This window comes from Fonsecaea erecta (genome assembly GCF_001651985.1).
Source record: "Fonsecaea erecta strain CBS 125763 chromosome Unknown Scaff8, whole genome shotgun sequence".
Classification (NCBI taxonomy): domain Eukaryota; kingdom Fungi; phylum Ascomycota; class Eurotiomycetes; order Chaetothyriales; family Herpotrichiellaceae; genus Fonsecaea; species Fonsecaea erecta.
In genome coordinates, this window is record NW_017387251.1 from 417156 (window position 1) to 443361 (window position 26206).

General features: G+C 53.5%; 11 protein-coding genes across 11 annotated transcripts; 3 read left to right on the forward strand and 8 right to left on the reverse strand.

Moving 5' to 3' along the window:
• Positions 1–211: 211 nt before the first annotated feature.
• Positions 212–1949, forward strand: AYL99_08826 (tryptophan-tRNA ligase; the record flags this gene model as incomplete). Its single annotated transcript, XM_018840334.1, has 5 exons — positions 212–727; positions 781–861; positions 925–1040; positions 1093–1226; positions 1279–1949. 5 exons carry the CDS (start codon positions 212–214, stop codon positions 1947–1949), a joined length of 1518 nt encoding a protein of 505 aa, XP_018690081.1.
• A 436-nt stretch (positions 1950–2385) lies between these two features.
• AYL99_08827 (hypothetical protein) lies at positions 2386–3475 on the forward strand (the record flags this gene model as incomplete). Its single annotated transcript, XM_018840335.1, has 2 exons — positions 2386–2624; positions 2695–3475. 2 exons carry the CDS (start codon positions 2386–2388, stop codon positions 3473–3475), a joined length of 1020 nt encoding a protein of 339 aa, XP_018690082.1.
• A 962-nt stretch (positions 3476–4437) lies between these two features.
• On the reverse strand, positions 4438–5488 carry AYL99_08828 (40S ribosomal protein S1; the record flags this gene model as incomplete). The annotated part of the gene is made up of 3 exons (XM_018840336.1): positions 4438–5086; positions 5233–5343; positions 5475–5488. 3 exons carry the CDS (start codon positions 5486–5488, stop codon positions 4438–4440), a joined length of 774 nt encoding a protein of 257 aa, XP_018690083.1.
• Positions 5489–6124: 636 nt separating this feature from the next.
• On the reverse strand, positions 6125–7882 carry AYL99_08829 (serine-tRNA ligase; the record flags this gene model as incomplete). The annotated part of the gene is made up of 6 exons (XM_018840337.1): positions 6125–6709; positions 6760–7284; positions 7347–7508; positions 7574–7644; positions 7693–7793; positions 7851–7882. 6 exons carry the CDS (start codon positions 7880–7882, stop codon positions 6125–6127), a joined length of 1476 nt encoding a protein of 491 aa, XP_018690084.1.
• A 651-nt stretch (positions 7883–8533) lies between these two features.
• Positions 8534–9320, reverse strand: AYL99_08830 (hypothetical protein; the record flags this gene model as incomplete). The annotated part of the gene is made up of 4 exons (XM_018840338.1): positions 8534–8776; positions 8834–8962; positions 9037–9176; positions 9266–9320. The coding sequence occupies 4 exons, from the start codon at positions 9318–9320 to the stop codon at positions 8534–8536; spliced, it is 567 nt and encodes a 188-aa protein (XP_018690085.1).
• Positions 9321–10364: 1044 nt separating this feature from the next.
• On the reverse strand, positions 10365–12890 carry AYL99_08831 (hypothetical protein; the record flags this gene model as incomplete). Its single annotated transcript, XM_018840339.1, has 2 exons — positions 10365–10667; positions 10722–12890. The coding sequence occupies 2 exons, from the start codon at positions 12888–12890 to the stop codon at positions 10365–10367; spliced, it is 2472 nt and encodes an 823-aa protein (XP_018690086.1).
• Positions 12891–13844: 954 nt separating this feature from the next.
• Positions 13845–14706, forward strand: AYL99_08832 (uracil phosphoribosyltransferase; the record flags this gene model as incomplete). Its single annotated transcript, XM_018840340.1, has 3 exons — positions 13845–14008; positions 14073–14603; positions 14655–14706. 3 exons carry the CDS (start codon positions 13845–13847, stop codon positions 14704–14706), a joined length of 747 nt encoding a protein of 248 aa, XP_018690087.1.
• An 889-nt stretch (positions 14707–15595) lies between these two features.
• On the reverse strand, positions 15596–17142 carry AYL99_08833 (phosphoglycerate dehydrogenase; the record flags this gene model as incomplete). The annotated part of the gene is made up of 2 exons (XM_018840341.1): positions 15596–16706; positions 16787–17142. The coding sequence occupies 2 exons, from the start codon at positions 17140–17142 to the stop codon at positions 15596–15598; spliced, it is 1467 nt and encodes a 488-aa protein (XP_018690088.1).
• Positions 17143–17607: 465 nt separating this feature from the next.
• AYL99_08834 (hypothetical protein) lies at positions 17608–19740 on the reverse strand (the record flags this gene model as incomplete). Its single annotated transcript, XM_018840342.1, has 2 exons — positions 17608–19532; positions 19656–19740. 2 exons carry the CDS (start codon positions 19738–19740, stop codon positions 17608–17610), a joined length of 2010 nt encoding a protein of 669 aa, XP_018690089.1.
• A 1369-nt stretch (positions 19741–21109) lies between these two features.
• AYL99_08835 (hypothetical protein) lies at positions 21110–21971 on the reverse strand (the record flags this gene model as incomplete). Its single annotated transcript, XM_018840343.1, has 4 exons — positions 21110–21283; positions 21350–21500; positions 21584–21853; positions 21919–21971. The coding sequence occupies 4 exons, from the start codon at positions 21969–21971 to the stop codon at positions 21110–21112; spliced, it is 648 nt and encodes a 215-aa protein (XP_018690090.1).
• A 969-nt stretch (positions 21972–22940) lies between these two features.
• Positions 22941–24965, reverse strand: AYL99_08836 (hypothetical protein; the record flags this gene model as incomplete). The annotated part of the gene is made up of 4 exons (XM_018840344.1): positions 22941–24192; positions 24243–24375; positions 24432–24656; positions 24713–24965. 4 exons carry the CDS (start codon positions 24963–24965, stop codon positions 22941–22943), a joined length of 1863 nt encoding a protein of 620 aa, XP_018690091.1.
• Positions 24966–26206: the final 1241 nt, after the last annotated feature.

The window sequence follows — 26206 nt, forward strand, 5'->3', positions numbered from 1 at the left end:
GGAGTCGCCGAGGAGCCAATCAAATTCAACTGCAAAAGCGGCGCCTTAAACTCCCCGTTTCGGGCACAATATCAAATTATTTATTAAACATCGATCGCCTGACTGACTTTGCTCCGACAACTTTGTATTTTCAAGCTCTACTTGTACTTGTATAATCCTGTTCTTTGGCTGGCGTCCTTTTGGAACGCGTACACTCTTTTTACCCTGTGAAATGCCCCGAGGCCTTGTGCATGTGTCAGTGAGGCCGCATTGTTCGAGGAAGATCCCACGGCGCAGCGTCAGCTATGAGACAGAGCTTGCGTCCGTCAAAAGGGTGCGCTTGGGCGAGGAAAAGCAGCCCCGGATCATCAAGGCCGGGCGCGATCATCCGCCGTCCAGACCGGTCGAACAGGATGCGAGAGACGAGATAGAACAGCACTGGGCGCGGATGTCGCCGTCGTCCAGCATCAGACGAGCCTTTTCGGGGATTCAACCCACGGGAGTCCCTCACCTCGGAAACTATCTGGGGGCCCTGCGCCAGTGGAAACGGCTTCATGATCAGTCCACCGACCCCAGGTTCGCCATCAATTATCGCTACGAACAGTACTTTTCGGTGGTCGACCTGCACGCTCTGACCTCGGACACTCCCCCGACAGAGCGCCTGCGTCTACGGAAGGAGTCGTATGCCGCACTTCTCGCTCTGGGATTGCACAACAACAGGAACACGACGCTGTTTTTCCAGTCCGATGTAGGCGGCGTGCATGCCATCGTCGGGTTCGACATCCGCTGACCGGTCGACAGGTGCCGCAGCATGCGTCCTTGATGTGGATTTTGAGTACCATTGCTTCGACGGGCTATCTGTCCCGCATGACTCAGTGGAAGGTGCGCAGCAACTGACTATACGTTTGTGGCCCGACAGAGTGGGACTAAAACCGCCGCTCACAGAGCAAGTTGAACTTGCCGGACAATGCCAGCCTCGAAAGCGACGAAGCGACGGCGAAGCTCAAGCTGGGCCTGTTTTCATACCCTGTTCTTCAAGCGGCCGACATCTTACTCTATCAGTCAGTTTGAACAGGAGCTCTGTTGGTGGTGCTGCTGGTTAACGTCAGACAGGCCATCCATTGTGCCCGTAGGGGAAGATCAACTCCAACATATCGAGTTTACGCGCACGTTGGCCCGGGGATTCAATGCCCTGGTCCGGGAATCCTCCGGAGGAAATGTATTCCGAATACCTTGGCCGGTGATATGTAAGGGATTCGAGTGGACTCCTCGTCCGTGAGACACACTGACACGACGCAGCCCCAGCCAAGCGGATCATGTCCCTCAAACGTCCGGAGCAGAAGATGTCCAAGTCCGACCCTGATCCCAAATCCCGCATCCTGGTCACCGACAGCCCCGAGGAGATTCATGCCAAGCTCAGGGGTGCCGTCACTGACTCGGAGCCAGGGATTTCTTTCCACCCGGAACGACGGCCAGGGGTATCCAACCTGGTCGAGATACTGCGGCACGTGACCGAGTCGCGGGAGTCCAGCGAGTACATTGCCAAGGACAACGAAAACGTCAGCATGCGGGCGTTCAAGGAGATGATCGCGGACGAGATCATCGCTGCGCTGCGGGGCGTGCGGGACAACTTCCTCGCCATCATGGACTCCGGGAACGACCGGCTGCGCGAAGAGATCGAGTGGGGCGGCGCAAAGGCGCGACGGAAAGCCCGCATGACGCTCGACGAGGTCCAGCAGGCCCTGGGCCTGTTTGGGGTCACGTTGTCTGAAGAAGAAGCGACCCGGATCCGCGAGAGACGGAGACAGGCTGCACGCAAAGACCTGGGGACGGACATGAACATCGAGTCCAATCCGTTTGATTCGGAAGGAGAGGCTGTGGCATTCGACGAGGAGCTGCCCGACCGAGGGGAGGGCCCAGACCACGATCGGGGGGAGACTCTGCAGTCCATCAAACAGGGCAAGCTGTGATACGTGTTCCATTCTAGCAGTCTCGTGGCGCTCGAGGGCTAGCAGACCCATCTCCTCAAGATTATTGATCATTGGCCTGAGTGGAAACACGTTGCTCCATATGGTCTGAAATGTATCGAGTACAGGATACGGATATTATATTGTCACAACAGCTGAGGGCGTGACCGAGAAGGTTGTGTTGTGTTTGTGTGTCTTGATGGGCGAAGAGCATCGCAAGGCTGCGGACGGGAGCGCGACGTCATTTTCCCGCCGCCAAATTTTGTTACTCACAATTTCTCAATGTACCAACAACACCGCCAGCTTCATTCATTCCATTCATTCATTCTAGCTCCAGCAACACTTCTCCTAAGCCTAAGCCATGGCAGAGCTGCTGCCACTGCTGTCAAGACAATAAGATAATCACTTCCACACCTCACACCCCTGCCAACTCGTACAAATGCGGCGGATACCGCTCCCCAACGGCCTCCTCGCCAGACGGACCAGCCAACGCCCTCTCTCGAGCTCTTCACGCGCCCGTGTCCGCCATGGGAAGCATGAGCACGACGGCGACGACGTCGTGGACCTGGCGTTCCATCGCCACAACCCGCCCGAGAAGACGAACACCAAGGGCCCCGGTCCCTTGATCATCATGCACGGGCTGTTCGGGTCGCAGCGCAACAATCGGACGCTGAGTAAGTAAGGAAGCCAACGCCCTCTTATCACTGTGCTGTGGTATACCAGTGCTGACCAGCAACCCCCCGTGCAGAGCACTAGCCAAAGACCTCTCTCGCCCCGTCTACACCATCGACCTCCGCAACCATGGCGACTCCCCCCACTCGCCCGTGCACACGTACACGGCCATGGCGCGGGACGTGGAGCATTTCCTCGACAGGCACAAGATCACCTCGCCGACACTGATCGGGCACTCCATGGGCGCGAAGGTCGCCATGACGCTCGCCCTGCGCCAGCCAGAAAGATACTCGGCCTTGGTGCCGGTGGACAACGCGCCCGTGGACGCCGCCCTGAAGGGCGACTTTGGCACGTACCTGGAGGCGATGAAGGAGATTGACGAGATGAGGCCGCGGCCCAAGCGGCAGAGCGACGCGGACAAGATCCTCTCGAAGTACGAGCCGGACCTGGCAATCCGGCAGTTCCTTCTGACAAACCTGGTCAAAATGCCCGTCGTGCACGGTACCCCAGGCCAGCAACAGCAACAGCAGCAGCACGCAGCACGCAAGGACAAGCACCACGAGACGGAGCTGCGCTTCCGCATCCCGCTGCACACGCTGGCCAAATCGCTGCCCAACATGGCCGACTTCCCCTTCAAAGACCCGGACACGCACAAGTACAAGGGCCCCACGCTCGTGGTGCGCGGCACCAAGAGCCACTACGTGGCCGACGAGACCTTGCCGGTGATCGGCCGGTTCTTCCCCAAGTTCGAGCTGCTGGACTTTGACTGCGGCCACTGGGTCATGAGCGAGAAGTTTGAGGAGTTTCGAAGAGCGCTCGTCGAGTGGGTTGACCGGGTTGTCGATGAGGAGGTGTAGCCCATCCCCATCAACTCGCCTGTATCGGTAAGATAGATCAACTCAAGTCAAGGAAGGGGAGGAGACAGAGAGAGGGGGGACGTCCAAAAGAATCCAAGAAGGAGAATGGGAACAACAAAGACCGGCTGTCCAATAGTCAATCAACCAGTGTCGGTCCCAAGACCATCATCTGTCGAGAGAGGTGAGAGCACGGAATCAACACCCTATAATACACATAGACCGACCGAGATAGAACGTACCAGAGTCGAGGACGACGTTATACGAAGCGTCCCGCAGAGCCGGATGGGGAGAACCAAGCTCAAACATGATATCTATTCCCTCTCCACCGTCTCCATGTCAGTTCCCTCTGGGTGTGTCTACGGAGGGTGCTTCCTTTCGGTCTTTTTTTCATTGTGGAAGTTTGGGATGAATTCTTTTTTATTTTCACTGTGGTCAAGTCAAGGGCCGAACCGTCCTCTACAGCTAGACTGAATGCTATGCCTGATGCCTTAATGCGTGAACACCCTCCATTCCTTTTCCCAGCACCAGCATGCAAGCAAGCAAGCAAGCATATCTTGTCTTCATGTGCGCCGAAGATGGGTCACCAAGGAAGGGCCACCAGTAAACCACCACCACAGGCACACACGCCGACCGGCTCTCGTCTCTTTTCTTTTGACTCTTCTTCCCTGTGAAAAGGAGAGAGAGAAGCAGGTCCCGAGCCATGGATACCCCTGGCCAGCTAGACTTTCGGCGAGCCAGGAATGTAGCAGCCTCGAACAAACGGTGCAGATGTCTCGCTCTCTCCCGGTCATCGCCCCCTCCCCTTGACTCATCATCAATGTTCTCACATATGCTTTTCATAGTTTCCGATTCGTCTTGTCACCTCCCAAGATACATCTCCTCCCTTGTCTTGGGCTTCTCTCCACGACTGTCTAAAGCAGGCAGTGTTCCACGCATTCGTCGTACCATGCAACAACCCCAGCTTACACGCTCTCCAGCGGCGCGGGCTCCTTGAACTCCCTCTCGACCTTACGGCCTTCGTCGTCCTGGCCACTCTCGCCGTGCAGGCCCAGCAAGGCACCGAGGTCGAACTTGGGCGCCTTCAGCAGCTTGACCTTGCGGATGTGCACATTCTGGAGCGGGTAGATTCCCTGCGTGGACTTTTCGATCTCGCGGCCGATGACCTCGGGGATGAGCTTGCCGGTCAGCTGGGCGAGGGTGACGCTGGTGGCCTCACGCTGGATGATCTCGGTCATCTTCTTGCGAATGGCCCGGATCTGCGAGGTGGCGGCGTAGGTGGTCTTCTTGATCTGGTTGGGGCGGCGCTTGGTGAAGGCGATCGCGAAGAGTCTCAACAGGTAGTCGTCCGTGGTCTTGACCGTGACGTTGGCCTCGATCAGCGTCTGCCACTTCCGCACCAAACTCCTCAACTTGTCCGAGGTGAAGTCCAAGCCGTGGAAGTTGGTCAAGCAGTTCTTGCCCTGGATCTCGTCGACCCGGAGCTTGACCTTGCGGAAGGCGTGATCTTCGTCGTTCTGCAGGTCCGCGAGCGAGACTTCGAAGATGCGACCCTTCAGGGCATCATTGGCGGATTTCAGACCGGTGGTGCGGTTCACGAGAGTTTTGCCGACACTGCGAGGATAGAAATGTCAATAATCATTTCCGCTAGACCAAACAAAATATGTGGTTGTGATTTCTCTCTCTCTCTCTCTCTCATATTTCCCCCCCTCTCTTTTCGTGGCGACGATGTTGCTGGGGAGAACATTGGGAGGACGTACTCTCGCTGGTTGAATGTGGACGGAGCCTTGATCGAATACCAATCTTTCCGGGTGAAGGGATCCTGCGTTCTCTTCTTCAACCCCTTCTTTCCTTTACTCAATCGCTTGTTTCTGAAGGAGAGAAGATCTTGTCAGTTTCTGATCCTCATAAAGTGATCGCTCCCCGCGTTTGTGTGCGTGCGCCGAGTGGTGGGCACAATGAACTGGTGAGCGACAGCAGCGGCGGGCTGGACAGGACTTACTTTCCAACAGCCATGATTGCGACGGGTGGCTTGTCGCAGAATTAAGCTGTCTGATTCCGATTGAACGCAACAGAGGAGGTTGCTGATGTTGGGTGGAATGAGACAGAGGCGGTAGGTGAACAGGGCGAGAAGTTTTGATATCGCAGTCGACCGCAGTATGTGGGCGGAAATATTTTCTTGGCGCACAATACGGAGTATAGAGGAGCATGTGGTTCGCTAGCGTAGAAATTGCTACGGTGGATCATTGCACGAGTCAATGCGGCACTTCTATATACTGCGTGACTCACGCTTCGTACCTACCCGCCCACGCCGTAAATCTTTTGTCCCATGGTTAGTTCTCCATGGTGCTGTGCGAAAGTGTGATGTTTAGGACATCGAGTTACACAAGGCCACTGACTGTAATGCTTCGGCTGAGCTTGATTGCTTCGTGACCATGACAAGGCATTTTACGCGCTGAATCTATCATACCTGGTACCTGTATCAACGCTAGTGAATTCCTCTTTGAATCGTCTCTGAGAATGTTGATCCTCCTCCACTGTCTCTTGCATGCCTTCTTTTCTCTGTCACCAACTGAATCAACCCACCGATTTATGCGTTCGTCGCTCGTCAAATCAGGCCAGGTCATAAATATCCTTTGTGCTTGCACTTCCCTACACTTTCATGTCCTTCATCTTATCCGCGACATTGCCTGCCGCCGGCATGTCTCGCTTGGGGCCACCTTCAGGTGCACCCCCAGTCTTACCCTTCGGTGGCTGCTTCGACTTCGCCGAGGTCGTATCCTTCGGCAATTCCTTCGTGTATGGAATGATATCCGGCGTCCCAGGTGGCATGTACCGTCTCAACACCTCTGGCACTTCGAAGCCATCCTCCTTTTGGTAATTCTCCACCAGACAACACAGGGTCCGCTCTGTGGCGCACAATGTCCCGTTGAGAGCATGCACATACGTCTTCCTGGTGTCGATTGCACCCTTTTTCTGGCCGTACCGAATCTCCAGCTCTCGCGTCTGGTAGTCTGTGCAATTTGAGCAAGACACGAGTTCCTTGTACTCGCCTTGGTAGGGGAACCAGGCTTCCAGGTCGTATTTCTTGGCCGCTGCGTTATTGAGTGCGCCCGACACGATCGCCACGACCCGGTACGGAAGCCCTAGGGACTGGTAGAATTCCTCGGCGATGGATTTCATGTCGTCGAGTGCTTGCCAGGACTCTTCGGGCTTGACGAAGAGGAATTGTTCGATCTGGACGATATCCGTTAGTATCGCCAAGTAGATCTCTCATGGAGGATGACAGTAATAGTACTTGCCTTCTCGAATTGGTGGATGCGGAACAACCCCCAGGCATCTCTGCCGTGTGCGCCAGCTTCCTTTCGAAAACACGAAGAGTAGCCGGCGAACTTCTTTGGCAGATCCTTCTCCGTCATCCACTCTTCGGCAAACATGGCTGAGATGGGCTGTTCGGATGTCGCAATGAGAAACTTGTCCTCGTCATCCTTGTCTTCAATAACCTTGTAAAGCTCTTCGTCGAACTGTTCGAGTTGTGCCGTTTTGGCCATGTACTCGGCCTTCATGAAGTAGGGCGGTTGCAGGGGATCATAGCCCTTGGAGACAAGAAAGTGTAAGCCGTAGTTGATGAGAGCTTGGTTTAGCAAGACACCCCATTTGCGGAGAAAGTACCCTCGATGGCCGACCAGCTTGACGCCTCGTTCGCTGTCGTAGACTTCTGCACGGGTCATGACCTCGTGGTGAGAGAGGCAGTCACGTTTTTCCTCTGTGAAGCCTTCAGGTGCCCATTTCTTGACCACCTCGTTGAAGTCCTACACCTGCGGATGAGTCTGCGTTCCCTCCAAACCTGGGACGTGGAATGCTTTCGACTGACCTCGTTGTCGTTGACCGGCACCGACTCGTGCACATAGTTGCCAATCAGCTTGCACTTGCGGTCTCTGAGCTTCTCCTTCTCAATGGCCTCGTCTTCGACCTTCTTCTTCTCCTTCTCCAAGTTCACCTTTTCTTGCAGCAGGTGGTCCGCATCTTGTTTTGCCTGTCCAACGCAAACCATCAGTTCGGGAATTTTCACAAGGGAGGCAGGTAGTCAACGCGACCGACCTTCTTCAACTGCCCGATCTCTTTTTGCACCGCATTGATCTTTGCGCCGACTTGGCTGGCCTTGTACCGCGCTAGAACCTCGCGTTAGGGCGAATTCCCAGGGATGGGAGGAAGCATACTCTGATAGGCGTCGTTCCAGAGTGCAATGACCTCGTCGACGATTTCGGTGGGGGCGTATCGCTTTTGCAGACTCTCGATCACTTTTTTGGGATCTCCCCCTCTATTGGACCGGTGAGACAAGTGGTTGCGACGCTGAGGCTGCAGGAAATGATCTTACCTCGAGACAATGAGGTCTTGCACTTCAATCATGATGACGAGGGGGACCAGCAAGTAAAGGGAAGCACTAGAAACTGCGGTGTGGTGTCGACCTTGGAACGCCCTTCTCAGCAGCACGTTGTGGTTGCAGAAACTGATTTGTGCCCCCGTCCACCCCGCGAAACTGCGGAGCCTCGTGAGTCACTCCGACATGTGCCACATCAATAGGTGCACACGACCAAAATCTATGGAGGTGGAAACTGGACATCATCGAGTACTGGGTGACATTATCGTATTCATTTGGACACACTTATAGACAATTCCATATGTTCTCTCTATCGCATGGTTTCGCAAAAACCGATCCAGCGAGCATTTCTCCCTCACTCGACGAGCAACCCAAGTACTGCTGGTCTCTGGGATGCGCTCGCCGCCACCACCACCACCACCACCCGGCATCCTGCTCGCTCAGTTCAAAGAGTGATTGACATTAATTCCAATATGAACTCCCACGGAAAAAGCCCAAACACCTTGATGTCTATCCTGATACTCCCGAACGCCAACTGAGAGGCTGGAGGCATAACAGCCTGAACACCGGCATCGACATGTTGAGACAACCAAAACCAGAAGAATTTCCCAAAATCAAACAGCCCCCTTCAATGACGAGGTTCTCTTGCAGATCTTCCCGAGTCGTGCAACAGCTGCTTTTCACATGACTGCACACTTCCCTCCTCCCGCAGGCTTGTCCGGTTCCTGCGACTTCTCGATCTCGGCAATCATCATCTCAAATGCCTTTGCAACATTGTGGTTATTCCGGGCGCTGGTCTCAATCCAGCCACAGTTGAGTTCCTGGCCGAGCTTTTGCCCTTCTTCGGCGGTGACTTTACGTTGCTTTTTGGCGTCGACATCGCTCTTGTTGCCGACGATCATAATGGGAACCGACTCGGCACCCTGAGAGTGGGGGTTTAGCAGAGCTCTCGAAAGGAGGACTCGTTCAAGGTAGCCTACCAGATGATTCAACAGCTTGTCCCGGATAATCCTCACCATGTCGAAGGACTGCCTTGAGGCCACTGAGTAGACTATCAGGTAGCCATGTATACCGATATACAGCTTGGAATTCATAAGACTGTATTCGTCCTGTGTCCAACCAAACGTCAGCCCACGGGGACAGCTCGCCACCTCTTTCCTGCAGCATGGTGCCTCATTCGTACCTGTCCAGCAGTATCGATGATTTCCGTAAGAAATGTCTGGCCTTTGTAGACAATCTCATGGCTGAATGTGTTCTCGATCGTAGGGTAGTAGCTTTCCACAAAATGTCCTTCGCAGTATTGGACGGTCAAAGAGGATTTGCCTGCGGTGCCGAGGAACAGAAAGACGTCAGTCTCATTGCCCTCTCTTGTTGCCTTTGATTCACGACGACTTCAGCAAGAGGGGACTAACCGACAGATCTACTGCCCAGAATAGCGATCTTTCGCTGCTTGACTGAAGGGGCCATCTTCGACACCAAATCTGGGACACGGGGAATGTTTTTTTTTCTTTGCGACGGGAAAACGAAAGCAATGGCGTCAGGGCTCCTGGGTCACAGAAAAAAGGTCGGCGGCTCTTCTAGCGTTAAAAAGGTGATACCGAAAGGGAAAATATCAAGTAAGAAATGATCGTCAGAGGGACAGGGACCGAGAGGGTAATGCCATGGAAGAAATGGAATACAGGCGGCGAGCCAAAAATGGAGCAAAATCAGTAGGTAATAGGTAATAGGAACTGGGTGATGACGGACTGCGGCGGAGTTGTGAAGTTACCCAAGGGTTTACGAGAAACTTGAACGGGACCGAGACCGAGTGGTGAGAAGGTTTAATCTTTTTGTCTCTCGCGATGCAGCTGCGGACAAGCCGCGCTTGCCGTGATGTCAGTGAATGAGATGAGTTGATGATGGGATGATGATCGGGACAACACGGTATAGGCTATACTCCGTACATGTGCTGGCCGGTGGCTATACCAGTGGCTATACCAGGAGCCTGGGCCCGAACCTCACCGACATTTTTGGCGCGACGGTAGCATGCGAGAATCGAAAAAGTCATGCCTGGTTTTGTTGGTGTTTGATTTTCTCCCGAAGGAATTTCAGGCCACGAAGAAATACTAAGAAGAAGCACCACCGGCCACCATGCAATTTGTTTGGTGGGAGAATTATCGCAACACATGAGACCTGCACGCTATGGATACGCACGGTTGGTTCCCCGCCGCCAATGGAGAGGAGACCGAGGATGGGTCCCGCTGGCCCTGTTCCATTTGTGACACGGAGGGCGGCACGGAGGGCCTGAGACGGAGTGCACAGGAATTCCGGCATATAGAAAAGAAAGAGACATCTCGACTGTCAGCCTCGGATTGCAGTATGCTCCTCTATCTCTAGCACACCATTGCCAAGGGGGATCAACCCGTTCTGCTATACCAACCACATCCCCATGTCGACAAAACTCTCGCGAGATGTGATCCCATGTTTTCTGTGCCTGTCTATACCTAATGTCCAATGCCGTAGGTCGTATGCTCATCGGAAGTCTTTCTCGCGAGACGGGAGAAGTGCCCCGTCATGCTGCTTCACGGTCTCGAGCACCGCTGTGAACCGCCCTGTGAACCCCGAGGACGAGCTGCCTTCCTCTCCGAGCGCCATCTCCACGGTCCGGAGATGGTGGAGGAACGTATCGGCAGCTACTAGCAGCGGCGAGAGCCCTTTTCCTTTAATAGATCGTGATATCCACTCGCAGGCCATCGGGTTCAGGCACAGTGTGCAAAGCAAGGCGGAGATATAGCCAAAGGCCACCAGGATTTGAGTCTGATCAATGGTCATGGCCTGGGATCGTCAGCATCGCACATCTGTCTTCACAGGTCAGTCAGAGGCTCGTACCTTAGATGTCTGGTCAACATGGCTGTTGAATATGTCCACCAGCCGGTCTACCATGTTCTTCCCATCCGCCGTCAACCTCAACATCCGCACTCGGGCTGCGTCCGAGCATTCAGCAAGATTGAGAAGACATCCCACAGCTAAGATCACAGATTCAAGCCGCGCATGGTCAACCTCTTGCTGGTTCGTTACACGCTTTGTTAATTCCAGAAATTGGTCCTCGATAACCTGAAAAACGGTGTAAACGACGCGTCCGTCGACTAAGGCGTCACAAGCTGTCGCATCGTTGTTGCTGAGGCTCACAATGAGTCGAAGGCATGAGTGCTCGATCTGCGGTTGGGTCTCATGAGCCTCCTTCATGACAACCGCCATGCTCTCGCCCAAGTCCACAATACGGGCAGTCGATAGCGTAGACCCCGTCACCTCACGGTTTGCACAGGCAATCTCCAGTATCGACAGCAAAAGTCGAATGGTCTCTAAATGTTCAGCCATCCCACCGCCTGTAATCATGTCCTGTGTCTTCGCGAAGTTCGTGAGAATCTCGTCAAGGAGTTCTCGTGGCAACTTTGGAAATGGTTCCTTGAGGGCGATGAGATTTCGCAGCGTAGATTCGATAGAACTAAGTATGGTTCTGTTAACAGCCACACAGGTTTGGTCCAAAAGCTTCGACCTCTTCTCCTCAAACTCGCTAACATCTTTGACCAGAGCCTTGGAAAGGTTCTGACTTCGGTCCTTTGCAAGTTTGGTCAATGACCGGGGTTCCGAAACGAGACGTGGAGGTAACTGGTAAAGGGCATTCAATATCTGCAGCACAGTCCTGGGTGATGAGCTTTCGGCCACACCTATGCAATGAAGAACGAGCGCCATCAACGTCGCGCTGACTTGGTCCAAGGATGCGTTGGCACAGTCCATGATGCGCTGGAGACCACCAGAGTCTTGGAAATGGCGCTGAAAGGACAGTTCGTCCAACTTGGTAACAAGCTGCAGGAGCCCTGGAACGCGTCGTGGTTTGGAACCTGATTCGACGTCTTCCAGGATGGTGTCCAATTCCAAGTCGAATTTTCTGATTGCACCTCCGCGTCTTAATTCGTGGATGCTTTTGATCCGGCTGAAAGAGTCAGCCTCATCACTGTCATCGTTGTCTAGTTCCATGTGCGACACGCCGCTGGTGAAGTTCAAAGCCTTCGACAATATCTCTTGCGAGGATGGATGGCTATTTGACGCCGAGTAGCCCTCCGAACTGTCGGCCATCTCGCTCAAATAAGACCTTTGCTTAGCGTAGGTGACTCTTTGACGTCCTGATGGAGCAGCAACGGGTCCATTGGACGGCTTCTTTTCCAGGTCAGAATCATGTTTCGTCAGACGCCTTGCCGGAACCTCTGCAAGTGAAACAGCATCGCCATTGGGTTCATTAAAATGTTGCTCATGTGATGAAGGACATGAAGAGGTGTCGATGCGTTGGGCGCGTGGAGCGTCGAGTCGGTCGACCAACCGAGTTCGCCCTGTCCAAGTAGGCCTGCTGGGCACATCTTCCATGTGCTCGTCCTCGGACGAACCCTGCAACTTTTGCGAGCTTGACTCAGGCGTCAGACGCAGAGTGGTTGGATGAAGATCACTTGGAGTGGGTGAGACCATGAGACTACCATCCGGGCCACGCCTCTTTCTCCTCGAAATGTCCGTCCGCGATGATTGTGATCTGGTGGAGGAATCTGATTCTTCGGGGGGCGAAACGCCAGAGACTTGGGGTTGGTGTGAGCAAGGTGCTTTTGAAGGGACAAGCTTGCCATGAGATTCTGATATGCCACTGGCGGGACCTTTGACTGGTCGCTTCAACCTCCGAACAATATTGGCTGATTTCGAATGTTCTCTCACCACGTTGGTATTCACGGGCTTGGGGTACAGCTTCTCTTTGACTCTCTCGTCCCTGATGCGCAATTCTTTCGTCTTCACCATGACGGGCTTGGGCTCTTCAGCCACCTGCATATCATTCTCCGGTTGACTTGCTTTGGTAGGTATAATCTTTCTCCTCTTCAACGCGTACTGTGGTTTGAGCCTGGTCGATTCCTCCTCAGAGGACCGTGCGTCGAACATAGTAGAGGATTCCGTTGTAGTGAAAAGCGATGGGGCGTTTGCACTCGATGGCTTTTCCCTTCCATCATCCGAATGATACATGTTTGCATTTCGCAACTCATTCTGAAGTTGAACATGAGGTGTGTGGGTGGTTTGTCTAGGCCGAGAGAGCAATGTCGTTCGCGCGGCGTCATCAAAAAGGTCGTGGACTCGGACCTTTCTCGCTGCTTTTCCGTACAGGTTCCCCCTTCGACGGGTTGAAGGGATGTCCATAGTGCCTACACGCGACTAGGCGCAGAGGTTGTTGTTTCATTCGCCGTCCTGGTTGTCTTGAGACGGACGCGGTGAGTGTGAGCGCTGTCTCATGTATCTTAGGTGCCTCGTATAAGATGTAGAGAACAAAAAGGCATTGTTTGACGAACTCAGCGCATATGTAGCCAAATTCTGCGCAATGCTGTTGATCTGGGATTGAAAGTTGACAAAGGACATGCGCACTGCCGTGAATTGCGGCTTTGGAGATGGATAGTGCCGTTAGAGGGCGATCTGGGTGCGGGGTGATGTCAACCAATAAACAAACCAACCCCTTGGCGTGTTTACTGGGGCGGCCACCCGGGCGGCCCCTGGAACTGGCCGTCATAGGTGCCCAGGGGAGAGAGCTTCCCGCCCGGAAGCTGTTCTCAGATCTTCCTCGGCACCACTTACAGTAACCAGATTTCTGCATGTGACGATGCCTGCAGCAGCGTAGCCAACCAACCCATCTGTAACCAGATCCCGGTCCATGAACAACAACTCCATACAATTGCACCACGCCAACTCACAGACCACCTGTCGTCGTATTCATTGCCAGTAAACTCAAAGCTCTATGAAGCCGCCTTGTTTTCTACTCCCACGATAGCAGTAGACGGATCTACGTCCAGACTACAGGTTCTCCCCCACCTCGACAGATAGTACCTCAAACCAAAGGCACACACGCTCTGAGCCTCCTTCTCCAGGTCACGCGAGCAGCCACGATCCCTATCCTTTCAGCTGTCTACAACAGTATACTGCGTGAAGATTATGGCTTCGATTCCGCGAGCCAACGGGGTCCAATCCCCCGCTGTGGGTGTTGGACCTTCTTATCGTCCAGAGGAGGAGAAGCCTACCGCTACTGTCTCAAAAAGCGTCGAGCAGGAGAATGTCCACGTCTTGCCACAGACCCCTCAGCTAATTGCTCTTCTGACGTGGGTACTACTATAAGAATATTTGGAGCAATGGAAACAATAGTGGCTGACTCGTTCAATCCAGCATGATTCGAGACAAGAACACGCAACGAGCGGATTTCATCTTCTACTCTAATCGAATCATTCGTCTCCTCGTCGAAGAAGGTCTCAATCATCTCCCTGTCGTTACACACACCGTCACATCTCCCGTGGGCAAGGACTATGTCGGGGTGAAATTTGAAGGGAAAATTTGCGGTGTTTCCATTATGCGAGCGGGAGAGTCAATGGAGCAGGGTTTAAGAGAATGCTGCCGTTCGGTGAGGATAGGCAAGATCCTGATCCAGCGCAACGAGGAAACCAGCAAACCAAAGCTGTTCTATGACAAGCTGCCTCCGGATGTCCACAACCGCTGGGTACTGCTCCTGGACCCCATGCTGGCAACCGGAGGCAGTGCAATCATGGCCGTCGAGGTTTTGAAGAGCAAAGGCGTCCCAGAGGACCGCATCTTGTTCTTGAACCTGATTGCCAGTCCCGAAGGTATCGAGAACTTTGCCAAAGAGGTGCCCAAGGTGAGAGTCATCACGGCCTTCGTGGACCAAGGCCTCAACGAGCACAAGTAAGTCTTTCGTATGTGCTGTCGAAAACGTTGTGCAACTAACTCCGGCAGCTATATCGTCCCTGGCCTGGGTGATTTTGGCGACCGCTTCTACACGCTATGATATGACGGGCAATAACATGAAAAGCGACTGCTGTCCAACTTTGCCGTTGATTGCTTGATTTCGACCAGTTCACCCACACACGTGCAGAGAGTGTTACTCGTTGGCGGAGGGAGATCTTCTTGCGACCAGACCAGAAGAACGACACAAAAAGCGACAAGTAGAAGTTAGATTTTGGAAGGCCGGTCTCCGAGAGCTCAGCGACGATATGAGACCCTGAATAGCCCAAGTTGTTCCTCACCTCAGCCTATGGATCATTACTGCTTGGTACAACTATCGAAGCACCTCAGCTGGCACGAGACGGGAGACGAACACAATTGGGCCTAGGATGCTCAGGGACGTTTGGACGATGAAGATGAAAAGAGCTGCCTCTAGTGTGAGAAGAAAGTCAATGAGCTTTGCAAGCACTCCCATCTTCCCAGTCTCCTGTTTTCTGCTCCGGTATTTACATAGCCTCCTCTCGCCATTGTTGAATCCGCAGATCGTGGAAAAGCCGTGGATGTACGCCCCCGTCCGCGCCCCTGTCCGCCCAACCCCTGTGTGTACTGGCTGTTGAAAGCCGTGTCAGAAGCGTCATCATACAATTCCTGTGGTCGTCGCGCGTCCATTGCCATCTTTTTTATGTCTCTCTATAATAGTCGTCTTTTTCCGTTTGTCTTCTTTTCCGATTTGTCAGTCCCATGTTTTTTTCCGTATCTCGTTTCTGGACACCCAACTCGTGGTGCAAGTAGAACACACGAGTCTAGATCTCTTCATCTTGTTTTTTAGCTAATGTTTTCCCTCCCTCGTTCCCCTGGTAGCCGGTGGAAAGGCCAAATGGGGGGCGACTCGCTCCTCTTTCTGGTAGTCAGTATGAGGCACGGGTCACTTAGGAGCCGGTGCATATTTATTATTAGTAGAGAATTCTCGTGAGGATCTTTTCCTTGACGCCTTCCAGCTCGGCATACAGCTCGGCCACTTGGTCCTCTTTGACGTTGCTGATGTCGGCCATCAGATACGCCACCTCGCCTCTACTATCGGTCATCTGCTTGTCGACGTTGTGGTCGCCCAGAAGGTGGTTGACTCTCCTCAGGACACCGGGGACGTTCTGATGGATGAAGATAACACGGGCGTGATCCGGTTCGTCCATTGTGAGCGAGCGCAGGGCAACCTCGGGCATGTTGACGGCGCCCACGGTTACGCCCTCGTTGACGTAGCGGACGAGCGCCTCGGCGACTTCGATGCCGATGGCGGACTGGGCCTCCTCTGTCGACCCGCCAATGTGGGGCGTCAGGATGATGTTCTTCAGGGACTGCAGGTCTTCCGCCCACGGATTCAGCTCGTTGTTGAAATAGTCGCCGTTCCCGCCGGGTTCCGCGGGATACACGTCCAAGGCGGCACCAGCGATATGGCCCGACCGCATCGCATCAATCAGCGCGGGGATGTCCACGACTGAGCCCCTTGAGGCGTTGATAAGGTAGCTTCCCTTCTTCATGGTCTCTAGCTCCTTCGCGCCGATCATGTTCATCGTCTCCGGCAGCTCTGGGACGTGGCAGGTTACAAAGTCGGCATCCTTGAGTAGATGATCGAGGGTCGGCACTTGACGTGCGGTGCCCAAGCCCATCAGGTTCACCACATCGTAGTATATCACGTCCATGCCCATTGCCTCGGCCAAGACCGACAACTGCGACCCGATGTGTCCGTAGCCGATGATGCCTAGGGTCTTGCCACGAATCTCCCAACACCTCGCAGAGACTTTGTTCCATGTCCCACGGTGCAATTCGTTGGAGCGATCGCCCAGTTGGCGAGCCAACGCGATGATTTCGCAGATGACTAGCTCGGCGACGGAACGGGAGTTACTGAAGGGCGAGTTAAAGACGCAGATACCGTGGGAGGCGGCATATTTCAGGTCGACTTGATTGGTGCCGATGCAGAAGCAGCCGATCACAATGAGGTTCTTTGCTGCTGCTAGCACGCGGGCAGTGAGCTTGGTCTTGGAGCGGATGCCGATGACATGTACATCCCTAGACAGTACGGTCTGGTCAGTCATGAGAGTCCAAGCAATAGAACGATGACTCGACTACTCCAACCGGGGGTCTCTTACTTGATCTTCTCGATCAACTGATCCTCTGGCAAACTCGACTTCAGGGCCTCAACCTGATACCCCTGACCCTTGAGTATATCCCGGCCTGTCTGGTTGACATTCTCCAACAGCAGAATCTTGACGTCCTGTTCGCGGAAGGGCTTTAATTGCTTAGGCTGAGGGCCCGTTACGGTTCGCCTGAGCCCAGGAGAGGTTCCGCTGATGTTGTCGACGCCGAAGGAAACTTTGCGGGTATGGAAGGTATCATTGGGGGAGGTGGACATGGAGAGACTGCGCGACACTTCGCGACGGAGGGTGTTTTCTGACTCGCCATTCTGCTGGATGCGAATGCCTTCTGAGAGGTGTGACGCAGGCATGTTGACAAGGTGCCCGTGACACTGTGAGTAGAAAGAGAGAGTGTGTGTGTGCTAGGTGTTGCCAGTGACTATGGGAAGGGCATATACTGTAGATAGCAGATCAACTGGTATAAGAATTCAATGACTCCGCCCCGCCGGTTTGCGGCACAAAATTTTGGCAGCGTCGGGCTGATGACGTGACTTTTTCTCGTATTTTGTTTGGCTTCAGCCTTGTTCGATTCTCCGCATACCAAGGGAGGAAGACAAGGCTGAGCTGTAATTACAAGGTGTGATTAGTTAGTTGATCTCAGTCTCTGATGGAAGCTGGGACCTGGAACCTGGAACCTGGAATCATAATATCTTGGTGCTATTGAAATTGAACTCTCTATCAACCGCTGATGGAGACTTTCGGCCAGGTTTCGTCCCTCTTGTCTGTTCCATGCTAGCCTATTGAACGTCTCTCTCTCTTCCACTGATTCCTGCGAATTAGACCTCCATTTGGTGGTCGCCGCTTTCATCGTGCTCCTGTTGCTGTTGTTGCTGCGACCCCCTCAGGATTTCCATCTTCTCAACCTCTCCTTGTGGCACCTCGTGTCGGTTGATCCAGCTCAGGATTCTCCATATACCGACAAGCAATTCCTTTCTTTGCTCGATGTCAAACAGATCCAGCCACGGACTCCTACTGACGTAGAGGATGTTTTCTTGCCGTTGATCCATGTCTGCTGTGCCTGCAGTCTCCTGGGTCTGAGGCCGTGATCTCGCATCCCCGCCAGTCTCTAGCCAGTCCAAATAACTCTCGTGCACACTCATCTTCAAAATGCACACGTGGTGGTTTGCAGCCGATATCATAAAAATGTCGTCCCAGCCAGGTGATCCTTCATCTTGCCTTCGCTTGCCAATTCTCCGATGGATCAGCTTTTCGTCCCAGTAAGGTCCATTTGGGCGGATTTTCAACCACTCTTGGTACCACTTCCGCCGCACGGGCGGGACATACATCAGTCGTCTCCCGTCCTTATACTCGGCTTTGTCTTTCGGCGAGCCGCCCGCTTCGCCACTTTTCTTCTTCTTCTTTGGTCTCTCGCCAGGTGAAGACGGGCCAGACATTAGGTCTTCTGGTTGGAGATTCTTCAAGTCGGCTGCGGTGGCGGCCTCTGCTTTCCTGCGTTCCTCTTCTTCTTGTCCCCGTCGTTCAAGCTGTAATCGCCTTTCGTCCGGACTCCAGCTTGGATCTTCATCCTCAAACACTTCGCTGGCCAACTGGCCCCATCTCATCTCGCCGCCACCCCAACGACTCTTGATGGCCCACCATTGATACTCGCTCGGTTCTTTGGATAACGTCTGCCCGTCTCTTGCTCTTTGCTTTGCGAGCATCAACATACCGCCGATTTCGCGAAACAGATCAAACCTTTCGCCGACAAAATCACTCGTCGGACTCAGGAGCCCGTCCCTCGACTTGAATCTTACCTCGGGCCTGCAGTGAACTGCCATCAACGGCCCTTCCACCATCCTCGCCCTTACCAACTTCGTGTCCGCCGGTAGTTTTGCAACACAAAAATTATAGGACACGGAGGGGATATTGATGTTGTAAACTCTCAACTTCTCTCGCGGACTCACGTCGTAATCTCGGCAGTTAAACTTGTGGACGGCCATTTTCAGAAGGTTCCTGATTGCTGAAACCCGGGTCCCTGGACTCATCTGCTCGCCGTTCCCCAGCCGCTGTCCCTTGTATACCTGCTTCATCTTTGGGTGGCTGGGCATCTCGATCGGGGCCATAGGTGCCGAACTATCGGGGGATTGGTTGGAATTTGCCGTTTGCTCAAGGTCTTGTGCGGAATTTTCGGAGTTCTCGACAGAGTCTCGCATCTCAACATCAGCTGCGTTCTTGACATCCTTCTCGACATTGTCAGTCTTGCGATTGGTGTCCTTGGCCGGATCTTCTGTGACATTAGATTCGACTTCGTAATAGTTGTCTTTGCTATAGTCCCAGTACCGACTCATATCCTCCAAACTAGCAAAAAAGTTTCTTGAGTATGCCAGACGGGGCTTCTTCCTCCCTTCAAGAGGTGCGAGTCTGAGCACTTCTCGATATGCATCTTCATTACCGACTTCAAGTTCCTCCAGCATCGCTGTTAGATCACTGTCGTACAGCAGTGGACGGGACTCGAATTGCTTGTCGGACACCAGTTCTGGAAGTGGCACATCTTGGAGCATTTGGATGTTGAGATGGGCGAGGTGAGAATCACGGATGTCGGATAGTTTGCGAATCGATGCCAGTTCTCTACAGACATTCTTGATATGTTGCCGAGTCAATGGACTGTTACAGCGTGGAGGGACGTAGTTGGGGAACTCTAGAGGAATAGGCTTTGGCGGTGGGTTCCGTTCTCTCTCGAGAAGACCATCTCCTGCGGCGCCTGTCAGAGGTCAGTGCGTGGCTCCCTCATCCTCAGTCCAGACATGCGACAGCTGACGATGAAGTGCCTGATCTCAAGTCGCAGCAGATCAAGTCCATCAAGGAGCAGGTCCCAACGCAGAACCCATGTCTTCGGAGGCCAACTTCAATCCGGTACTTTGACCACCAGAAGACTCTGGGTCAAAGACACGAGTCAAAGTCGAGACCATGTTAGAATAGACTCGTTTCCGGACATGAAGCGATTTCTGACACCAAAGGTGGAGCGGTGGCGTCAAGTCTTCGATGCCAGATCCGTACACCGTTCCAGCACAGGATGATGTGGGCAATGTGATATGGTTGAATTTCTACTCACCGACAGCAGCCCAGCTGACTCCAAACATGATCACAGGAGTGCCGTGTCGAAAAGTCTTAGCATGAAGGTGCCGAGGCTCGTGGGATGCTGTTCTCAACGGCCGGTCTAGGGCACTATCTGAGACTCGGGCACCAGATCTCTGGCTATTGCCGTCAGATTGGCAGATGGTGCGGGGTGGGTGTTGAACAGTTAAATATCGATTGCAGCCTGGATCGAGCAATTCAATTAGGACGGCACGAGGACAGCCGTGGCCTGCAGCATTCCCTGAAACGGTGATAGCAAGGCTCCAAGTCGAAGCGGGATGCGCAGATCTTCAAGCCAGAGTAGAAGTGACCATTGGGCTGTTCAGCACCGGCGCGAAGTCGACATCAACCCTGGTGACCTAGTGTTGTATCCGGGGGGAGGCTGGTAGGCGTCGTCACACCTGGCGTTGCAGTAGTGGATGCAGAAGAGGCTTTGCCAATTTTAGGGGGACATCTGGAGAGGAAGGCTTTGGTGACAGGGGCACCTGCATAGTGTCGCAGGTCGGTGTATGTAGGCAGTATGCGGGTTGGATAGTGTCCGTGTCCAAGTGGACGGCGATGCCTCTTAGCCCGAGAGAGGGTCTTTCAAGGTCCTGTAGGAGTGCCAGGCGAACAACCAGCCAACCATGCCAGGGATAATCATGGATCACCCGCCTGACCTAGTGAGCTGCTCAACGACGACGAGGTGGCTTCCATGTTAGAGAGAGCTAATATTTTGGTTGCCGGAATAAATGTAGAATAGACTACCGTTTACAAGCAATAATATGGGGAGTGGCTTCTACTGGAGCAGCAGCATGCCGCCTCCCAAGCGCCGTCACTACGGTCGGACCAGACGATATGTGGTCTACGCTTTCAAGGAGCTAAGAAAGGTCGTGGAGATCACAATGGCAGTAGAAAAAAAACCCCGAGCAAGACCAAAGGAGCCACAAGTCACCTCGTTGATCCGGGCCCCTCGTTGCTTTATGGTGACGGCTATTGAAACCACTGTCCCCCCATGTGAAGCCATGAATTCTGTGCCAGGCCCATAGGATGTCCCCTTGCCCTGTCGTTTTGGTTCAACATCTCCGCCTGGGTGTGCATGCGGTCGTGGTGCAGAAGCATGTGTGTGAGATTGTCCTCCCGGCCAGTCTCCCCATACATGCTCAACATGTTGCTCTTCACACAATCATCTCACGTCTCTCTTCGCCATCTCTCGATAGCCCTCTATTCCTGCTGTTGCTGCTTGGCATCCTCTTCGGCTTCGCCAGCAAGTGCATTTCTCTTGGTCTGAATACGTTCCTGTCTCCGTTCACGAGCAGCCTTGGTCTTGGCACGTTTGGCGTCCATCTCCTCCTTGAGGATTCTCTCACGCTGTTTCTCGGCCTTGGCCTTGTGGATCTGGGATTGTATGTGTTAATTTCCATCCCTGAGATGAGCGAGCGTGAAAAGTTTGGGGAGACATACATGTTCAACCAAAGCACGCTTGTGCTTGAAGGTGTTACCCTTGCTCAACTGGTAGAGTTCGTGGTAGAGGTGCTTGTCAATCTTGCCGGCAGCACGGTACTTGACGAGGAGACGGCGGAGGACACGCAGGCGTCTCATCCATAGAACCTGGCTGTGAGCCGATGGCCGTCAGTCCAAAGTCCTCCAGTGGGTGGCAGATCGGTCCTCGCTAAGATTGGGGTCGTTTCATCATACCTAGGCATGCGAGCATCCTTCGTACCCTTTCTCTTACCGAACCCTCGGTGTCTGCCAATTCTTCTAGCCGCATTCAACTCTCTCGCACGAGCCCTCGAATGCATGGCCACCGGCTTGCGGATGATGAGTCCATCACTGACGAGTTTTCGGATGGTCTGTCGCGAATTGGCATTGGAGATTTCATTGACTTCATTGGGATCAAGCCAGATCTTGCGTTTGCCGCAGCCGACAACAGACGCCGCGAGGCGCTTCTGGGTGCGGAGGTTCGTCCTGCGAAGATTGATGTATCAGCTTCAGAACTTTCATCGTCGGCGTCATGCACTTTTCCACCGCACAAAAACCCCGGGGACGAAAATTGAAAGCCCAATCCTCGATGAAGTTGAGCCATCACAGACAGAGAGAGCGCCGCACTTACATATTGAGACGATGACTGGAGAGCGGTCGGAGTCGTGGGTTGCAGATAAACCTCGATCTCGTGGAAGAGTCAAGTCAATCGACGGGAACAAATTCATGGTGCGCCAAGCTTGGCAGTATTCGCGCTAATCCATATTCAGCCAATGAGGGGTATCTTCATCAGGCTTCGGCCACTGTTTCTTGGCAAGGCTGACTTTTGATATCCCTCCCATGGCAAGCCTCAACGTGCTCAACAGCCCAAGCGCTGCACGACTACCTGCTCTTCGCGGTGACCAGAGACGCCTCGTAATTAGAAATAGAGCTTTTATTGTATTCGACATGTCATGAGTGGAAGTCCCACGATAGGGGAGACAGGAGCCATCATTCCTGCAGCGCCTGACCTCTACTGCACACCCGAGGGCAGTCCTAATCCTTGACACATGAAAATTAACGGGACTCTCTCAGTTGTACATGTCATTGACAAGGCCCAGCAGCCGCATGTAGTCTTGCTCTCGTTCCCGCAGCCAAGAAAACATCTCATCGGGCGCCCTTCAGAATCATAGCTGTTCATCCGTCCCAAATCATAATCCATCCACGCGTATATCGTTCCCTCATACACAACAAGAAAGCAGAACATCTAAGCCCGTGAAATTCAACCCTGCCCCAAACAGCCGGAAATCGCAAACAGAAATCGTGATTTTCGCCATCTGAAAGCGCTCGAAGGAGATCGTTTCGTAAAGTCGTTAAAAGTCGAGGAAGCAAACCGTGCACGCTTGTTCCGTTCGTTAGTCTTTAATCTTTTTGGCGCTAGGGCCGTCGTAAATCTCGTAATCGCTTTTTGGAAATATATCGTGATGTGGCATTACCTCGGGAGTAGAGCCCATCGACAGGCGCAGGTCAGCTTTTCCACTCCTCACACGTCTCCAACATGGACAAGAGTCTTTTTGACGAGGACATAAGACTTTTACCGTTGTCCGCCTGTTTTGATAGCTTGCATGTGGGGAGGCGTGTTGAGGGGCATGTTGTACGTCTCTTGACGTGCTGTCTTGCGCCGTTTCGCGTCGTAACTGTCGTATTCTCGGCTGCTAGGACGGTCTTGATCATCGTCTTCTCGCCCGCGTTTCACTGATGACACGTTCGCAGAATGACCGGTGGCCCCATATGTCGGATTCCCGTAGCTGTCAGTTGGCCCTCCTTGTGGAGTGCGATCCCGGCCCATGACATTATATACAGTGCTGGAAGTGGGGGGTCGGGGTGGAGTGTTATAATCTCCTGTCCATTGTGGTTGTCCTGCAGGCATGGTCCTAGGTGTCGCGTGACCGGAACCAGCCTGATGCGTTGGAGAGTTCGTCATCTGCTCCGGGGACATGTGTGGATGCTCTCCAGTAGCACTATACGTGTACTGTCGGCCCGTGCTGTAGGCAGAGGGATTCGCGCTCATGTAGCCGCTGTCTGGATGGTCACTTTCATGTTGAGATGAGTGGCTCTGCGTGGTGTACGCATCAGATTTCACGTCATGCCCGTCGGCTCCAGCACCGGCGCTTCCAGGGGCAATTGGTGGGCCCATATCAGTCTTCCCGTACGGGACAGTTTGCATGGGGCCGTACCGGCTTCCGTCTGGATGGTGCGCATAACCGGTCTGAGAGCTGGGCGTAGTGCTATAGTAGTGTTTTGAACTCTCGTACCCCGACTGTCCGGAATAAGATTGCATCCCTTGCCCAGCAGTTCCGGGTGGAGTTGTCGCAGGTGTTGTAGGCATGGAACGAGCGTTCATGCCGGTGTCGATGGAAAGAGGCTGCGCTCCTGGTGCACCATTCGTCAAGCCCTGGGTGCCCCAGTCATACGAAGTGCCTTGGCTGCTCATCCCCAGCACACTTGAAGCGCTCGTCGGAGGAGTGGGGAAAGTGTGTGCACGGTCGATGCCAGGACGTGGTGCATTCGGATGCGGAGCAATTGAGTGCGGTGTGGGCGGAGCTTGACCTGGACCCGGCATGCTATTGTGATGTTGGAGAGCCGGCGGCTGGGATTGGGATGGACGAGTGGAATCGACGCTGTCCATCCGACGCCGCTGCTCTGTTGCTTGCTGGACTGCATTAGTCCGAGATGCATTCTCAGGATTGTAGAGCAGGCCGCCGATATTGTGCACGAAAAGTGGGTACAGCAGATCTGTAATCTTTTCCTTGTTGGCAAAATCAAGGGCACGTTCGAAAGGTATCCTGCACGAAATTAACAGATTGCTTCAGCTTTAGACATAAAAGAGACTTACCAGACTCCTTTCAGATGCATAGGCCCGATTTTAACCACATGTCGGGTTTTTTCAGATTTCAAAATACCGTCTCGGCGTCCACGAGTCATTCCAGCAACATTGAGCAACTTTGTCCCGTTGATGAAGTGGTTATCTGCAAAACAAATAAGCATGGGTAACGTTGACAAACTGGGTTAAATCAAGCGTTACCTTCGCGGCGAGCAACACACACCCCCTTCGCCTCTACTTGAAAGCACAGGCTCCCTTCGTCTTCCCACAGCGTTGCTGTTACCCTTGGCTTCATGCCTGGGGGAGCAATCTGGCCGGTAGTATCAAAAGGCTGCTGCTGCTGAGGAAACCCTTGGTTTGGAGCAGGCAACCCCGCCGTTTGAGCCACATAAGGATGTTGAGAGCTGGGTGCACCAGTCATGATAGCTTTTACATGGTCAGAAAGGATACACATTTTATCATCTCATAAGCATTGAGCTTACCAGGCAGTGATGTGATCTGAGATACTTGCTGCGGTACGGGACCGGTGGCAGACTGTGGAGAAGTAACACCGTTTGTATAGGCATAAGTCCCATAGGTCGGAGGCGGGCCGTAATGTGACGACGCCGGAATTGGAGGTTGCTGATACTGCTGATAATGGCCCAAGGGTGCTGTGGAACCCGCGTGGGAGTATGATGGTCCGGAAGATATGTGAGAGCCGGGATGCATATCCAGGTACGACTGCGTTTGATTCATTTTGGATCACTTTGCGTCAACCACCAATATTTGCTCGATGAGTTACGTCCGCCCAAAGCTAATCACAAGCAAAGGACAATACCTCCCCGAGATAATCAAGTTTTCGATGGTCTGGGAGCCTGGTTCCTCGCGCCTCTTGGATCAACCACAAGAGGAACGGCTTTCTTTGGACCAAGAGGCACAGCCTGAACAACCGAAATCCACGAAATATATCCCCGCCTCTTGATGCGGTTCTCGGATTTTTGGCTCGCGTTGAGATTAATCCGCGAGCGTCAAAGATTATTACCCGACCGTTCAGCAAGGGAACTTGGTATGCAGGTTCCAAGTCGGATGACCCCGGGCGAGAAGAACGAGCTTGATGAGGGGCGTCCCCGGCTCACAATCGAGCCTTATCGTCTATAGGCGGAGAGGTCGTTAACGACGCCGGCAATTTCTTCTTCAACCAAGAAGACCAAACTGCGGACGATGTTCCTGGGGGGCATGCACGAGTGGACGCAGCGACGGATGGTCCAAGACGCTTGGGTGCCTTCCGAGTGGTGATACTGGTAGTGGCCGTTAATTTTCTGTTGAGCTTTTCGGCGCGGGAACGAGGCAACGAAAGAGCGTCGTCAATGGGATCGCAAACTGCGCAGGTGGGCAAGACGTTAGCAAGTATTTCATGACAGGAGGTTGTGCAGCATGCAGGCACATGGAGCATGCAGCACGGATCAGCAGAAAAAAGCAGCAGCTCGTTCAGGTTGTTGTGCGGACTACTGGGGGTACGGGCAGCGGACTTTTTCGCTTCGCAGAGGCTGATGGCAGACTTTTCTGCGGCGGTTTCTGAGCACATACCGAACAACTGGAGAACGCTTCTCAAACATGAACTTGAAAGCACAATCGTGACGCGCAATTAGGCCATGACTATTGACGGGCGGACAGCAGACACCTGGATTGGGGGTTGCAGGAAAGATGGTTCAATGGAGATCTGGAGAAAAGAGGCAACGAGGTTTGAGAAGCAGGTAGGATGCAGAGACGCAGACGGTGTGCAGTAGCCGAGCGGGAGGACAAGAAGGTGTGCGCAGGTGGTGCATTAGAGCAAAATAGGCAGAGGGCCAGAGGTCCAGAGGTCCAGAGCAGGGTGGAGGGACTGGGGGGGTGGTCAAGTTCAAGTCAAAGGCCAGAAGCCAGAAGCCAGAAGCCCAGCAAAGAGGCAAAGAACAACGCCGAAGCCGCTGGCTCTTGATCTCATCCCCCTCCTCCTC